Source organism: Megascapheus bottae, chromosome 10 (genome assembly GCF_031878675.1).
Source record: "Megascapheus bottae isolate mThoBot1 chromosome 10, mThoBot2.hap1, whole genome shotgun sequence".
NCBI classification, from domain to species: Eukaryota; Metazoa; Chordata; class Mammalia; order Rodentia; family Geomyidae; genus Megascapheus; species Megascapheus bottae.
The window spans coordinates 60,966,144-60,983,225 of record NC_143518.1 but is presented as its reverse complement, the minus strand read 5'-3'; the positions used below and the strand labels follow the sequence as shown (position 1 = coordinate 60,983,225).

The 17,082-nt window shown below is 41.1% G+C and overlaps 1 protein-coding gene across 1 annotated transcript in view; it reads left to right on the top strand.

Annotated features, from left to right (window-relative positions):
• Crb1 (crumbs cell polarity complex component 1) overlaps nucleotides 1-17,082 on the top strand; it is a 110,309-nt gene that overhangs the window by 29,938 nt on the left and 63,289 nt on the right. Inside the window, 4 exon segments of the mRNA XM_090341645.1 lie at nucleotides 1,530-1,673; nucleotides 4,882-4,884; nucleotides 5,108-5,150; nucleotides 5,183-5,267. Of these exon segments, the coding sequence (XP_090197771.1) occupies nucleotides 1,530-1,673; nucleotides 4,882-4,884; nucleotides 5,108-5,150; nucleotides 5,183-5,267 (275 nt within the window).

The window sequence follows — 17,082 nt, the reverse complement described above, 5'->3', positions numbered from 1 at the left end:
AGAGTGCATGTAAAGTTATGTACTTGTAACATTTGCTATTTTAGTTTCCTTAATAAAATGCCAATATGGTTTATGACAAATGCACATAACCCCGATGAACAGATGTAGCTGCTTTAATCTATATGTCTCCACACCTCAATATTCATTTTATTTTTGTTTGTTTCTTCTTTGTTTGCCAGTTGTGGGGCCTGGGCGCTGTCCCTGAGCTTCTCTGTGCTCAAGGCTAGCGCTCTACCACTTGAGCCACAGCTCCACTTCCTGCATTTTTTGTTCATGTGGTACTGAGGAATTGAATCCAGGGCTTCATGCATGCTAAGCAAACACTCTACCACTAAGCCATATTCCCAGCCCAAGATTCATTTTATCGAAGCCAATTATGCAGATCCGTTTTTTCACAGTGTTAAGTCATGGAAGAGGTCCCACCTAAACTAAAATCCTTCTTTAAATAAAAGTAACAGTTTCGTCTATTAGATTATACTTTGGGATTGTTAGTTATTCTCAATGGATAATCAAAATAGCTAGACTTTCCAGGGGTGCACTGGTTCATACCTGTAATCCTAGCTACTTGGGAGGTAGAGATCAGGAGAATCAAAATTTAAGGGCAACCCAGGCATAAATGTGAGACAATCGATAACTGATTTATTGCTTTTACCCTAACTAACTATGTGAGATGTGTAAATAGGCAGATCACAGGTTCAGATAAGCCTTAGCTTATACACAAGACCCTATTCAAAATACAATAAAAGCATCAAGAGCTAGGAGGGTACTGGTACAGCAGGCACATGGCCATGAATTCAAGCCTTGGGAAAGAAAGAGAGAAAGGTGGGGGGGTGGGGGAGAAGGGAAAAAGTGGGAGAGAGGGAGGGAAAGGGAAGGAAGAAAGGGGAGGAAGGAAGGGAAGGAAGGAAAAAGAAAGAAAGAGGGAAAGAAAGAAGTGGAAAGGAAGACTAATGAGAAAAGAGAGAGGGAAGGAAAGGAAGAACTAAAAGAAAGGAAGGGAAAAAGAAAAAGAAATAGCAAAACTAAAACATTTTTAAGAGCATAAGTCACAGTATTTAATCAAGGCTTTTCTTGAGTTTTTCATAATTTATTGTTTCATTTTTCATAGGGGTCTCTATTTTATATAAATCACTCTCTGCTGCCCTCAAAATTATTAACAATTTGATTTAGCACTATTTCATAGCAAGGCAGGTAGTACATTGGGATAGTTGGCGTTTGTGCCGATTCTTTATGCATTTAATCATTGCAATAACTTTTCAACATAAGTTCCCCAATCTATGCACATAGAAACTAAAATACATCGTGGCTAGCAACTACTTTTTCATAAAGCTGTAGCATAATTCCCAAAAGACAATGACTAGAGATGCACACTCCATTGAGGTTTATCGATATAACTGCCTTGAGTTGATGAGCCAAGTAGTAAGACTGTGCTGTGGATCTCAGGTTGAGGACAAATGAAGAGACAGAACACAAGCATTTTATTCAATATGAGTAAGTTGTAAAGTAAAAAAATGTCATTTCCTCCGCAGATACAGCTGGAACTGCACAGGGAGCAGATTCACGGGGCCTCGCTGTGCGACCTTGATGCCTCTTTGCTGGTCAAAACCTTGTGAAAACACCGCCACTTGTGAAGATGCTGCTGACAGTTACATTTGTCACTGCTGGCCTGGTAGGTGACAAAAATACCTCTCACCATTTTCTTTTTCTTAGAGACAGACTCCTTATCACAAAGGCCCCTTTCTTCTGCTTGTCCTGTGGGGCTGTACTTGTCAGGGCTCACACACCACTGAGCTCACGCCACATGTGGTCCAATGCAGGCCAGCGAGTTGCTCGATGATGGGGTAGATTACTCTTGTGGAAATGGAAAGGGAGAGAACAAGAAGAGTGTCATAAAGGTCTTCATGCAGACTTGTGCATTGAAAAAAGATTCTTTATGTCCCACGTTGTTCTCTTAGACACCGGAAATACACAAAACCCATTGAAGGATGTCAAAACTTATAATTGGTTGCTACCTGTATCTGTATCATCTCAGTTTCATCTATGTCTATATTCTCTCTCTCTCGATATATGCATACCTATCCATTTGTCTACCAAGACATCTATAGACATAGACAGACAGACAGGTAGGTAAGGTAAGTAGATATAGATAGGGAGGGAGGTTGATGGGTAGATAGATGGATGTGGGAACCAAACATAGTCTCTTCTTTGAACTAGTTAATTCAAATTTAATTAACTATATGGTGTACAATAAATGATTATTAGTTTGTAGTACATACAATGTGTATACTTTTGGAATATTAAAGAGCTAAACTACATTATGTTAAAATGAATAAGGGGAGAACTATGGGATGGCTTGACAAAGAAATACTGCATTGGAGAATTTGAAATATGACTGACCATATATCAGAAACGTACTAACTGTGATTTTGGACAAGTTACTTAGTTACTCTGGACTTTGGTTTTCTCATTTACAAAACACAAGGCTGATAATATCTGCCTGATACCTACCAAAACATAAATCATATTCAACAAATGGAAACTGGATAACAAAATTAAGAGGGTGACCAGCCTTGACTCAATGCCTAGCACCGACTAGCCCAGACTTTATTTAAGGAAAAAAGAAAGAAGAAAAAACAGCGCAGGAAGCGCATAGAAAATAACTTGTCGTGTTGTGGAACTTTGAGTTATGTTCAAAACATTGAACTGCCTTGTATGGTGCTGTATGCCTGTAATCTAAGAATTCAGGAGGCTGAGATAAGAGGTTTACTAAGCCCGCCTTGGCTACATAGCAAGATCTTGTTTGAAAACAAAGAGAGAGTGAGAGAGAGGGGGGGGAGAGAGAAACAGAGAGAGAGAGAGAGAGAGAGAGAGAGAGAGAGAGAGAGAGAGAGAGAGAGAGAGGGAGGGAGGGAGGGAGGGAGGGAGGGAGGGAGGGAGGGAGGGAGAGAGAGAGAGAGAGAGAGAGAGAGAGAGAGAGAGAGAGAGAGAGAGAGAGAGAGAGAGAGAGAGAGAGAGAGAGCGCACAAGAGATCACAAGGTTACTTGCCAGCTCAGGGGATGGTCTCTAGTGCTGCTGGCGGTGAGTGCATGGGACAGATTCAGCATGGCTGTATGCCTGGGTTTCTTTGCTAGGATCCTGGACGGATGGTTGTCTTGCCTAGGGGAACACACATGCGATGGCCTCATGGCCCCGTACAGAGTGGAAGCTTAGTAGTCTTCAAAGAAGCCTCAGTCATCTTCAGCATTTGTGACACATGCCTGAATCTGGCTGGATGTGTGGGAGAGAAACCAACCCAAGAGCCCAGAAGACTCCGTTCAGTGTCATGTTCTTTGAATGCAGAGGTTTAAAGCAAAATTTGGGAAAACTATTGACTACAGTTTTCACTGAGGGAGTCTATTTATATCTTTGTTTAAAGAGAATAGAAACACACACACACACACACACACACACACACGGGCCTCAGTGGAAGGGACAGGACTGACAGACCCATAAATCAGAACCTTTTACTATTCAGAATTGCAATGAGACGGTTCTAAATTACTTCCTAACCTGAGTCTTAGAAGGGAAAGTTGGAAGGAATCCAAGCTTTCTTCAATCATTTCATAGGAGCATGTAACTACCAGTTTAATTTTTTTTAAAAAAACAACTTGTTATGAAAAATATTATTCAGTGAATAGCTATACTACCTTAAATGTTAAATAAAAGTATTTACAAAGTAGGCATTTGGGTTCAAGCACATCTTAGGGTTTCTTGCCAGGGGTCAGACTCAGGCCTTGATCTGATATTCTGTTGGCTTCTTTTTTTTTTTTTTCAACTGTGTTTCTTCTTCAGATAGAAATGACCCATAGGTCACATGTCACAGAGACACCATACTGCTGAGGGACAGAACTTATGTTGTGGTTATTATCTGACATATGACTCTATTCTTGTTTTTTTAATTAAAGTTACAGAATGAGCAGCCATATTATTTTTTCCTTATTCACTGGTTGTCAGTTCTCTGGGTTTGCATGTTGAACCAGTATTATAATCTGTCTGGTTACCCTTTCCAACCATTACTTAATATTGTCTTACTCTCATTGACTAAAGGTGTTCAAGAAAACGTGCCTGCTTTTCAGGAGTGGCTGGTCTGTTCAGAGAGGCATCTGTGGATACAGATATTCTCTGTGTGATTTGAAATGATTAGGGACAATGGAAAGAGTCACGAGCAGAATGATTGAGTGGTGAGGCAGAGCATCAGAGCGCTCTAGGGAATGAGAGAAAGCCCTGCTGAGAAAGTCATACAAGATCAAGCTCGAAAGCTCAGCGAAAATTGGCCAAGAACAGTCCAGTGGACAGGTTCTAGAAGATGGAACAGAGTTAGGAAAGCAGACACAGAAAATCCCCTCTGGGACAAGGGACTGAGGGGGCTGAGGGAGGAGTGTCAAGATAGCTATCCTGTGAGGAAATTCTCATGTCGTGAGAAGGACTGGATTTTATCCTAGGTGAATAAAGAAAAACATTGTATAATTTTAAAGTTTAAAAAAATTGAGAATTTGATCTAAATATTATAACAATTATTTCCAACTTAAATTTTTAAAAATTATCTTTAAAGGATTGCATAAAGAACTTTCCATGCAATGTATCAATTTACAGTACAATTTTGGATTGTAAATTTTGTTTTTAAAATGTACTTCTCAGCTAAGTTATCAGTGGCTCACACCTGCACTCTTAGCTACTCAGGAAGCTGAGATCTGAGGATCCTGGTTCAAAGCCAGCCAGGGCACAAAAGACTGTGAGACTCTTCTCTTCCATTAACCAGCAAAAAACTAGAGAGAGTGGGAGAGCTCGAACTTTGAGTTAAGAGGCAGCACCCAGATCCTTTGTTCAACCCCCAGTACCAGCACGTGTGCACACACACACACACACACACACACACACACACACACACACTTCACTAAAAATCTGTCTTTGCCAGACAAATGATTTCCTAGCTGCTAGCATGTCTCTGCTCCTGGCCCTCGCAGGCTGGCTGTGTGAGACGAAGCAAGTGGCCCTGCACAGTGCCAGTCTCCTTCCAGCCAGTGTGAGCTCTTGGACTCAGCAGACTCTCTGGACCTTTACCTGCAGGGGTGCCCGGTGTGAGACGGACATGAACGAATGCAGGAGCAGCCCCTGCGGGGCCCGGGAGGGCTGCACACACAGCCACAGAACAACGGAAGGGAAGCTTGTCCATTCTGCTACCCTGAAGCCGCTGGTTATGTGTGCGTGTGCCAGCCTGGATTCACAGGTGAGATCACGGGGATGGGGAGTGACCCTTTGCCCTTTATGACCGTGGATTATTAGCGGGACCACCTGTGCGTGGAAGCTCAGTTGCCGTGGCACACAGGGGCCCTCTGGTGGCATGAAAAATATCGAGGCTGGTACCTCCTTCATCACAGGGACTGCAGTAGTGATAACAGTAACAAAATAGGGATGGAATTAGTGTTCAAAAGGAAAAACATTTTTTATATATTTGACCAAGAATTGAAGTACAACTCAAATTATTTGCCTTATGAGCCAAAAATCAATACCAGAATTTTTGTGGTATTGGATTGGATAATAATGTTGATTATTGTGCCCTGGCTAACTAAGTTACATCTGCTAGAAGAGTGGCTCTTTGTTTCAAGTAAGCAACTACATTATAGCTTAAGTTATTCCACACATCAAATTCCAGCTCAGTCTTCTAGCATTCATGCTGTCAACCTAGAGGAAATCTGCAGGTGTATACTGGTAAACAACTGTGTTTGTGTTCGCTTCATATTCTGAAAAATTACTGTTTTTTTTGAGACTGTTGCCAAATTGCTAATAAGAAGAAACTTGCCCTACATGGCATCTCATTAATATCAATGAGAAAACTAATTACCATCTAATCACCATTTTCTAGCTTATCTTTTTTTTCTCAGTAGATTTAGTGGTCTGACACTCTTTCAGGAAAATATCTGATATTGCTGAGGGATACTGAGAAAAGTCATAAAAGGAATAATGAACAAAATTCAGGTCTGTGTGTGTTTAGTATCCCTGTGATTTTGGAGTTTCAGTTTTGAAGATGAGTGCTCTGTGACTTTTGGCAGTGTTTGTTTTAAGGGTCTTAGGGATAATACTTCTTTGCCTCTCTGAGATATTATAAGATTAAAAAAATTTTTCTAATGGCACTATCAAAATAAGTAGTATTTTCCCTGAATAGCTCCTAGCTTGCAAGATTTTAACCTCAGTTATTAAGAAGCACACAAATAAATCTTAATATATGATTTTTAAAAGCCTGAGATAAATCTCATAGTGCATCATATTTCACAAACATACAGGCTGCTAGCCACAAATGTGAGGTCTATAAATGTGTATGTCTTTCTAGAATATATTCATGCATTTATCTGACCCTTGGGAATATTTCAATTTCCTGTTTCTGTTTCATACTGCTGCCTCTCTTGCCTCCCCCCCCTTCCCTGGGTCTTTTCTAAGTTATTAGGTTTTGGTATATTGCATGCCTTATTGCCAGCTATTTTAAATCCTTTGGAACAAGGTTAAGGGGCTGTAAATTGTTCTTAAAATATTCAGTTTAGGAATCTACAAAGGGATTCCATCAAGGTTAGAGGCCATATTTAACACTGCCTTATGAAATAACGGATCTGACCAATGGATTCATACATCCGAATGGTATAATCCGAAGAATGTTCCACAAAAGAATGCTGGACTGAATTTCTGAAGATCCAAGACCCAAGACTGTGCATTAAGATGTCCTGGCTTCTCCCTCATTCTATGCTTTGAAGGAATAGTCCATATTTCATTGGGGTGAATTCTAAGGCTGGATTCGCATCATTCATTTTCTTCTAATGATGGTTGAATCCAGAGCTGATGGCAAGACATAATCTTCCTACCTTTGTCTCCCACATTTGGGGATTACAGCTATATACCCTGCTTGGTTTTTTTTTTGCACTATGGTCTCACTAGCTTTTGGCTAAGGCAGGCCTTGAACCCTGGTCCTCTGGTTTCCGCTTTCTAGGTAGCTCAGATTCTAGGCATGCACTACCAGGCCCAGTCTAGTTCCAGTTTTTAATATTGTAATTGGGGCTATGTTCATTACTCTTTACTGTATTTGGGTAATAACCTTTTACATTGAAAAATATTTGCATATGTAACATGGTTTTGCTAATTTAAAAAAGCATTAGTGCTTGTCCTGGCTCGAACCCAAGATCTGGGGACTCTGCCTGAGGGTTTTTTTTTTCCCCCACTCAAGGCCAGTGCACTACCACCTGAGCCACACCACCACTTCTGACTTTTTTTCCCTAGTTACTTAGAGATAAGTCTTCTGGACTTCCCTGCCCAAGCTGGCTTCAAACCACAATCCTCAGATCTCAGTCTCCTAAGTAGCTAGGACAACAGGTATGAGCCACCAGACCCAGATTTCTTAACATTTCATGATGGAAAGGTGATATGAAAGATTAATGGAGAGTCTCAGGATGCAGTGGAGAGATGGAAATAAAGAAATCTTGACACTAGTAGAAGTGAGCAGTGGCACAAGTAGGGCAAAGGAGGTAGGGAGGCCTGGTGAAAGGAGCCAGGCCCCCTCAAGGAGGCTGGCTTTCATGCAGGGTCTGTCCTGAGATTTCTGAGGAAAGCAACCTACCACAACCAAGAGAAACCAAGAGAGCCATAGCTAAGGATGCACTTCGCTCTCTTAGTGATTAGAAAGAAAATTGTATCAAGGGTTGGGAATGTGGCCTAGTGATAGAGTGCTTGCCTTGCATGCACAAAGACCTGGGTTCAATTCCTTGGTACCACGTACATAGAAAAAAATCTGGAAATGATGCTGTGGCTCAAGTGGTTAGAGTGCCAGGCTTGAGAAAGCCCAAGGACAGTGCTCAGGCCCTGAGTTCAACCTCCAGGATTGGCCAAAAAAAATGCATGTCCTGCCTAGACAATTGAATCCAGACTCTAGTTGCAATACTATTACTCTTAAATTCCTCAAAATTATTTTTTTTATGTTTGTGGGGCTTGGACTGAGTCTAGGCACTGTCCTTGAGCTCTGCAGCTCAAGGCTATCACACTACCCCTTCTGGTTTTCTAGTTGTTAATTGGCAATAAGAGTCTCTCGTTCTTTAGTGCCCGGGCTGGCTTTGAACCGCAATCCTCAGATCTCAGCCTTTGCACCCAGCTTTCTCAAAATTATTTTTTTTCAAAAGTTACTTCATAAAATCTCCTTATGTCTTACCACAAATATTTGTGGCCATAACTGCAAATATAAAATTGAAATGAGAACAGAGTACAAATAATATGATTTAAAGCTTGGATATTTACCTTAACCTACACATTCACACAATTTTAATGGTAAGCCAAATAAATCTAAAGTGGAAGAAGGCTGGTGGTTGAATAAAATTGTTCAGCTGGTTCCAAAATAGTAAATTATCTATTTTTTCACAACCACCCTTGAGTACTACTAGAAGGAATGTTGGCTGCCTTTCTCTCAGGCTTTAGAATCCCAGTCCAGAGTCCTGGGCTCTGTTGTAAAGATACAATAATGCAACTATATCTTCTCTTTCTGAAAATGTAAATAAATGAAACTGAAAAAGACTGTGAAGCAGAGATGTGCAAAATACAATATCATAAACGGCATAGTGGATATTTAGATAAAATGCCAAGTCAGGCAGGTCATAGTGTCTCACACTTGTAATCCAGAGCTCTGAAGTTTGAAGCCAGCCTGGAAAGACATTAGAAAGAAACAACGAAAAAGCTAGTGTAATCCTCTCTGTCTGTTATGCTATTTTCATAGGATACAAAGCCAAGAAGATTGGGGTCCATGTTGGCCTCACTTTAAAACAAATGAGATCCTATTTCAAAACCGACCACAGCAAAAAGGGAGGAACCAGCAAGCTCAAGACCCTGGGTTGAACCCCAGATAGTTGAAATAAATAAATAATCATGTGGTAGGTAGGTAGGTAGGTAGGTAGGGACAAATAGATAGATAAGATAGATAGATAGATAGACATAGATAGATAGACAGACAGACAGACAGACATGATAGGACTAATTGGCAAGGAAGTTTTGTTATTTATTCTGGACACAATTTACTAAAAATTATAAGAACTAATAGGATTGTATGTGCGTGTATGTGTGTGTGTTTGGCAGTACTGGGACTTGAAGTGGGGCCTGAGTGCTCTCTTAGTTTTTGTTGCACAAGTCTGGTGCTCTACTTGAGCCACAGTTCTGCTTGCAGGTTTTTCTTGGTTAATTGGAGATGAGTCTCTCAGACTCTGTGTCCAGACTGTCTTTGAGCCACAATCCTCCCATTTCAGCCTCCTGAATAGCTAGGATTACAAACACGCCTGGGGTTAGCATTTTTAATAGAAACAAACTCAGTTCTCTCAGAGACCCCAAAGGTCCCTGACTGGCATGCTCATCCTTGAGCCATCCTGTCATAAGCCATCTAAACTTTGGCAAACAATCTACTTTTATTTATTTATGTATTTATTGCCGGTCCTGGGCTTGAACTCAGGGCCTAGATACTGTCCTTGGACACTTTTTGCTCAAGGCTATCACCCTGCCACATTTTTCCCTCATCTGTGGAAGCCAGAATTTGTTTATAAACCCAAGTCTATGATTTCTTAACATCTGTCTTCTCTTCCTACTTGCTCTCCTCCTCCTGATAGCTTATCATCTCTTTCCTTGTCTCCAAGTGCCAGAATATCCCAGGAGGTCCTGCTCACTCCTGAGGGAAATCTCATGAAGGCTCTTGAGTGTCCATTTTATACAGCATCTGCCTTTTTATCTTCAGCCCTGGCCTCTCTCCTGAATTTCTTTCCCTTACTTGACCTTTCTTCTTGGATGGCTATGATGGTTTCAAACATAACGTATGTCGAACACAACGTTTTGTTTTCTACCTCTGGGAATTCTAAAACGAAGAAATCAGGCTGAAACAAAGGCATACTCATGTCTACACATACACACACATGTACACCCACACATGCATCCGCGGACAAATCCACACAGAATAATAATACTAATGGAAACACCCTTTTCCCCAGAGCGTTAAGTAGTAACATATAAAACCAATTGGTTGGGCCCTGTGTGTTGGGACATACTAGACATTTCCCTCTCTCCTATCTCATATCTGATGCGTTTACAGATTCTAATGGCTCCTCCTTCCGGATGTATGCCCAGCCTACAAAAGCCTCCCTGCCTCAGCCACCGATGGTTTCTCTAGACCATTCGCCATTGGGGTCTCTGTGACTAGCCTCGCCCTTCTAGACGCTTTGTTCCTGACTTCCTGAATCAGTTCTCCACATAGCGATTGGAGTAGCTTTTCCTATATACCACACAACCTCATGAGTCTTTCTTTTACACTGGCCACTGGCTCACTTGCTACTCTGTATAAGACCCATACTTACATGCTCAGCTGACCTTTCTATAATCTTTCCTGGGTCTTTCTCTCCTGCTCATATCCTGGCTCTACAACACTTCAGTAAGACTGGATTCTAGTAGTTTTTTGATTGGGCCAACCTCACTTCTTTCTTAGCTCTTGTCCATTGCTTAGAAGACTTCTGATTATTGAAGAGTGCTTCCTTTACTTCTTTAAGATTTTTGTTGAAAAGCCATTTTTTTTCAATAGAAGTCTTTCTGAAAATACCATGTTCTTTGCACCAAAATATGAATGCATTTTACGTCTTTACTATATTTCCTTCCTATTATTTTTCTCACTGCTGTGTCTTTGGGTACACACACACACACACACACACACACCCCTCCCAGCTCTGACTGGAATTGACCATCTGAAGACTTTGAAGATCTTATTGGCCATTATAGTTTTGGGATCTCAGACTACCCATTTGAAACTTCAATTAAATCTAAGGGTTCTCAATAGCAAATATAAATCATTCATTCACCATGTTTGGGAAAGTTTTACCCTAAACAGCTGAAATCTGTCCAAAGTCAGAGGCAATTAGATGAAGCTTCAAAATGTTTCCTCCAATTATAGTCTAGGCCAGTTTTGACAAAAATAACTGTTTCATGCCAGGCAACAACCCATAATTTGAAAAATGTTTCCTCCTTATTTCTGATTGATCTGAACACCTTTAAGTATCCCAATTCACTTTCTTCCTATCAAGAACTTAAAGGTTCAAAAAGGAAAAAAAAACATCAAATGCTTTATATAAGGTACATTTTTGTGCCAGAGCTTCAGATTAAAGATGAAATTCTTTACATTTTAATTGAATCTTCTTTTATGATTCGATTCCTTTTTTTGTAATATAAGGTGATTTTTATAAAAGCTGGAGTTATTCTGGAGGATGTGGTTAGGTTCATTTGTGTGAGAAAAGACTTCATAGCTTAAGGCAAAACTGGCTCCCTCTATCCCTACTGCTGCGCTCTGGGGTACCTTAGCGCTAAGGCGGTATTTTTAGCTCATTGGTTTGTGACGAAGGTAATTTTACCATTCGGATGTATTCGTGGGGCTGGCTCCAGTGAGTTAGCTAATCAAGGCTGAGCTGTAAGGTTTTCTTGGCGTGTAACAATGTGACTTGACAGGCACTGGAGGCTCACACATAAAATCCTAGCTACCTGGAAGGCTGAGATGGAGAGGATTTCAAGTTCAAAGACAGTCCAGGTAGAAAAGTGCCTGAGACACCTCTCCCCATGTGCACCTGTTATCCCAGCTACAACAGGAAGTCTAACATAGGCAGATCACACTCAGCCATGTACCCAGGCAGGAAGTGGACCCCAGCAGAAAGTGCAGAGGTCCAGCTCTGTAGTGAGATTGCCTGCCTAGCAAGCACAAGGCCCTGAGTTCCAATCCCTTAACAGCCAGAAGGACAAAAGGTCACTTGGCCCATTTAGTCCTTTTTAAAAAAAAATTGTTCAACTCCTGGTTCATTTCACATAAGAAAGATAAGAGTAAAGGGGTGCTAGAGAGAGAGAGAGGCAAGGACCCTTTGGACTCACAAAAAGCCTTTTCCAAATTGCTCACCATGTTGTGAGTGCTCCCCAGTTGTAGAAGATTCTTCAGACTGAACTTCTGTGCCCGGGCTGGCTTTGAACCGTGATCCTCAGATTTCAGTCTCCTGACTAGCTAGGATTACAGGCGTGAGCCACAGTACCCAGCTGCTATTACCTTTTGAAAGCAACAATAGGTACAGGTGTGGTAGTCACCAAGTTTAAGTTTAACGGGGCAGTACAACAATTTCTAAAATATTCAAGCTGTGCGGGGAAGAGACAAAGAATCCTTTCGAGGAGGCCAGCTTCCACCTGCTGGGTAATGTCCAGGAGAAGGAGAGTAGAGGTCTTGCGTTAGCAGTTGAGTGGAGCAGATGACTTCAGCTCTTTGCACCTCGGAATGCACGGATGCACAATCTGAAGGTTAGTTCTACAGCTGCATCTTAAGCACGTTCCAAAGATCCTTGTGTTAGAAGCTTAATCCTTCTCTGGGGCTGGTGTGGTAGAAATCTGGGGAGGTGGAGTCATGTCAGACGTCACCCAGCCAATGGGGTGGAAGATCACAGTCTCTTCCTCTTTCTCCTTTTCACTTCTTCACCATTAAATGAGTGGCTGGCTGTGCCAGGCCTTTGGCCATTATTCTTCACCATATGAGGAGACAAAATGGGGGAAAAGTAATCATGGAATGAAACCTCTAAAACTGTCTACTAACAATTAACCTTTCCTCTTTAGCAGCTGGTCAGCTGAGGTATATGTGTTATAGAAAAGAAAGCTGATGGATACAATTGTCCCATGGGAATTAACAAGCAATTATAAATATGTGTCATGGAATTCTATTTTCTAATAGTCAGAAAGATGATATTTTAGAAGATCTTGAAGATAATTTGTCAAATTTACACAATAGAGACATTAAAAGGAGAGAGTAATGGGCCTTTTAAGCTTTCGTTCTTGGATAATATGTTAGTTCAGAGAGTAAATGGGATATAGGATAAAGGTTAGGCAAACGTTTCCCAAGAGAAAACTTTCATGTAAGCCTATTCTTTACTCTGAGTGAACTTTGGCAAGTAAGAGAATTACTATCCATCTTCTCCTCCTTAGCACTTCATAACAGTATTTCAACACAAAAGTGTTACCCAAGTGACAACCATAACAAATTTCATAATTATGCACCGCAAGTACAGAGGCAGAATTAAGAGTTCACCTTGTGCCTTTTATCACGAGAAAGTTTGTTTTGTTTTCTTCCATACATGACAATTCTATTTTGTGATGTAGATATTTTAATTGCTTCAATGGTTTAATAGGTAGAAAAAAGACCAAGATAAAATGGTCTCATTTCCTACTTAACACCAGGGTTCTGCAGAGCTCTAAGTAATTAAATCCCTTCATTTTTGAATCACCTATGAAGCAAGTATTCTCGGAATTTCTGCAAAAAGCTTTGGTAAAGAGAATTGTTTCATTGGGGGGGACAGGGTGGGAGTTTGAATGGAGTCTAGGAGTTCAAATTTATCTGTTTCTTTGAGTGAGTTTTGACACAATTGACCTAGCTAAACTCCAGCACCATTCATTATATTTTGTCTGTCTTCATCACCCTTGAAATTTTAATAAGGCCCTTATATCTTATCTTAACCCCCTTTCATAATATTTCTTTGAGCAACCACCAGCTGTGGTCATTCATTGAAGAAAGTAGCTAGATTTATCTAGCAGCTAAGGATATCGGTATCTCTTATCCCTTTGGCCCCCCTCCTCCCTTTCCCAGGACAGGAAGAATTTGTTCCAGTGAAAAGATCTGATCAGCTTAGACAACTAGGTAAGAAAATCCAAATAAGAGCATCCATTTCCCATAGGGAATTCATTCAGAAACATGAGAGAAGCAGACACCCAGCTAAGCACTCCACTTCAACCACAGTTAAGTTCTAGAAAGCCCTCCCCAAAGGTAAAATGGGACCAGAAATTGAAACACCAGGAAACTTTATCAAGATTCAACCGTCTGGATCTTCGGAGGCCTTTCATGCCTTTGAACCCTCGCTGTGGGTACCTCTGGGCTTTGATCCACCCTGTCTGAGCACATCACCATGAGAAACTACACAAAGCAGCTCAACAGGCAGAGCCAGGCCCAGGAGCCTGGATACCGGTCAGGTCTGCCACTTCTCTCCTCTCCCTGCTGAACTCTCACTGGTGGTGAGAAGTTCTTTTTTTTTTCTTTTGCACACAAAGTATGTCCCCAAAAGCAGCATGGAAGGGAAAGCTATTCCTCAGGTCCTGGCCCTCTCAAACCACACTGTCATCTCACAGCTGCTCCCGTGGGATGATCACTTAACTGCTGAAAAGTCACACATGAATACCACCTTCGTGTCTGTTCCCTTAAATCGTCTGTCTTGAACCGTCGTTGACTTCTAGTAAATGAATCTCTTATTTTGGTTTACCTTCATTCTCTTTCCTTATCTATGTTAGCCTATTCAGCCATTGAATATCAAAGAAACAAGTGAACTTCTCAGTATTTTAAGAGCATGCTTTGTCATAGGCAAATAAGAGAAGACTAGAGTATGCCTAGAGTCATCCTGAAATGATTCGGTGTCTACATTGCTTCTATTAATCCATATCTCATAGCAACAGATTAAGCACTTTAAGGTAGAATACAAATAGAATAGTCTACTTTTAGTAGAATAATTAACTTCTGGAGGCCTTTACAGTGTTACCTTATAAAGCTGTTCTCCATGGAGAATTTATGCATCAATTTAATTTGTCTATGTGTATTTAAAAGTGTTCACTAAAAAGTGTTTACTGAATAAGTATAATTACTTTTGTCCTATGTCATAAATCCCATATCGATAAGGGGTATGTTTCATTTGGTCAAACTAAGAATGGACAGAAAGATGAATAAAGACAAGAGAGAACAAGAGGGGATAGAGAGAGACTTTAAATTTACCAGATGACAGCATAACTCACTGCTATAGTAATAAAGAGTATTATTCCTACCCTAAATGTGAAAACTTCCACAGCCACTTAACAAGCACGAACAATTTTAGAAATTTACACACTCATTAGCAAAGTCAACCTCATACTAACTGCTGAGAGAGTTGAAACCCTTGCAGTGTTCTGTTTAATGGGAGGCAGGCAAGTAATTTATGGGCTTTGGGGAGGAAAACCTTCCCTGGAAATGTGTTTGATGCTTTCCAACTGGCTTTTCCTTTCAGGCCAGAAGAGGCCTGTTTGGACAAGTCCTCGGCTGTGGTTTCCTGGTGACTGGCACAGGGCTGGGCACAGTGACACAGTCCTCTCTGGACACCACAGTAACCTGGCCTGTAGGATGCAGTCAACAGAAGATATGACTCTTCATTCTGCTCACCTACCTCAGCCCCTGGCATCCAAAAAGCCCAAGGCAATTACCTATCAAGACTGTGAGTGTCCCCTCAAACTTGGGCACTAGGGATTCATGACTGAATTTTGAATGTTTATACCTGCCTACAGATTTCATAACCAAAGAATGGTCAGACATGGATGAATGAATTTGATTAAAAACAAACAAAACTTTAGCCATGTGCCAGTGTCTCACACCTGGAATCCTAGCTATGCAGAAGTCTGAGATCTAAGAATTAAGGTTTGAAGTCAGGCAGAACAGAAAAATCCATGAGACTCTTATATCCAATGATCCATCGAAAAGCTGAAAGTATAGCTGTGGTTCAAATAGTAGAGCCCTAGCCTTCAGCAGAAAACCTCAAGGATAAGACCCAGACCCTGAGTTCAAGCCTCAATTCCCCCCGCCTCTGTCTCTGTCTCTGTCTCTGTCTCTGTCTCTCTCTGTCTCTCTGTCTCTCTGTCTCTCTCTCTCTCTCTCTGTCTCTCTCTCTCTCTCTGTCTCTGTCTCTCTCACACACACCCTAAAAATCTTATCTTTTAAAATAATACATTCATATCGATATTTCCTAATTCATTCAGTAATTTCTGTGTTGGGATAAGAAGGTAAATCTCCAGAAAAAAGATAATTATTTAGACAACTTTCAAATAAAGGTGTGTGTCTAAATTTAGTTGTTGGAAATACTAGATGAATTTCTTTATTAATTGTGTGCAATGAAAGCTTCAAGAGAGAAAATATGGTAGAGTTGAAATTATCATTGAAAACAATTCCTAGGTATACACCCAGCTGCAGAATAACACAGCCTTCTGATCATGCACTGCACAAACACCTGTTAGGCACAGCTCTGTGCCAGGCACTCTCGAGAGTCCTGATAGCTATTGAGGGAACAAGAATCCCTGCCCTTGAAAACTTTGGTTAAGGGAAGAAAGCCAAGAAAGATGTCCACACACCGACTCATTATCTGAAAGTCCTTTGCATAACTTCACAGCCTTACAGTGCCAAATCTGCATCATGGGACTGGATCACACAGCAATTACTTAAGACATTTCTACAACAGAACTGGCAACTGTCCTGTAGGGTTTCAAGACATCTGTCTTATATTTCTAGTGTAGAATTCTGGGCCTCTGCCCTGGACTCACTCAAAGTCGTGTGCATGTATGTGTGTGTGTGTGTGTTTGTGTGTGTGTGTGTGTGTGTGTGTGTGTGTGGCACATGTTCACACACTAGAACTGAAGTTTGAAGTCCAACTCTGGGCCCCGTTCCTTAGCTTTTTCACCCAAGCTGGTGCTCTACCTCTTGAGCCACATCTCTACTTTTGGCTTTTTGGCGATTCATTGGAGATAAGAATCTCATAGACTTTCCTACCCAGGTTGGCTACAAACTCCAGTCCTCAGATCTCAGCCCTCTGAGTAGCTAGGATGACAGGCATGAGTTATTGGTACTCAAGATCTTGAACGGACTCAAGGCTGCACTGTGAGAATTCTCAGCTCTCCCATGCTATTTCCCTCTGTGATCTCCTCACTCCGCCCTTCTCCAACCTTCACACAGTGCTTGGTTGCAGGGGGGAGGGGTATTTTTACAGCCAACTGGTAAGATACCAATAATAGCTACAGAGAATCCTTATGAAAATTGTTGGTATCGTAGAAAGCTACAGTAGCCAGCATCAGTCATTTTTCTGGATGATTTGTAAGCTTCATCTTTGAATCGACAGATAAGATCACCTCCTGATCTCTTTCTAGCCCCTTATAAATGCATTTCCACAGCTCTGGAATGAGTCTGTCTGGTGATC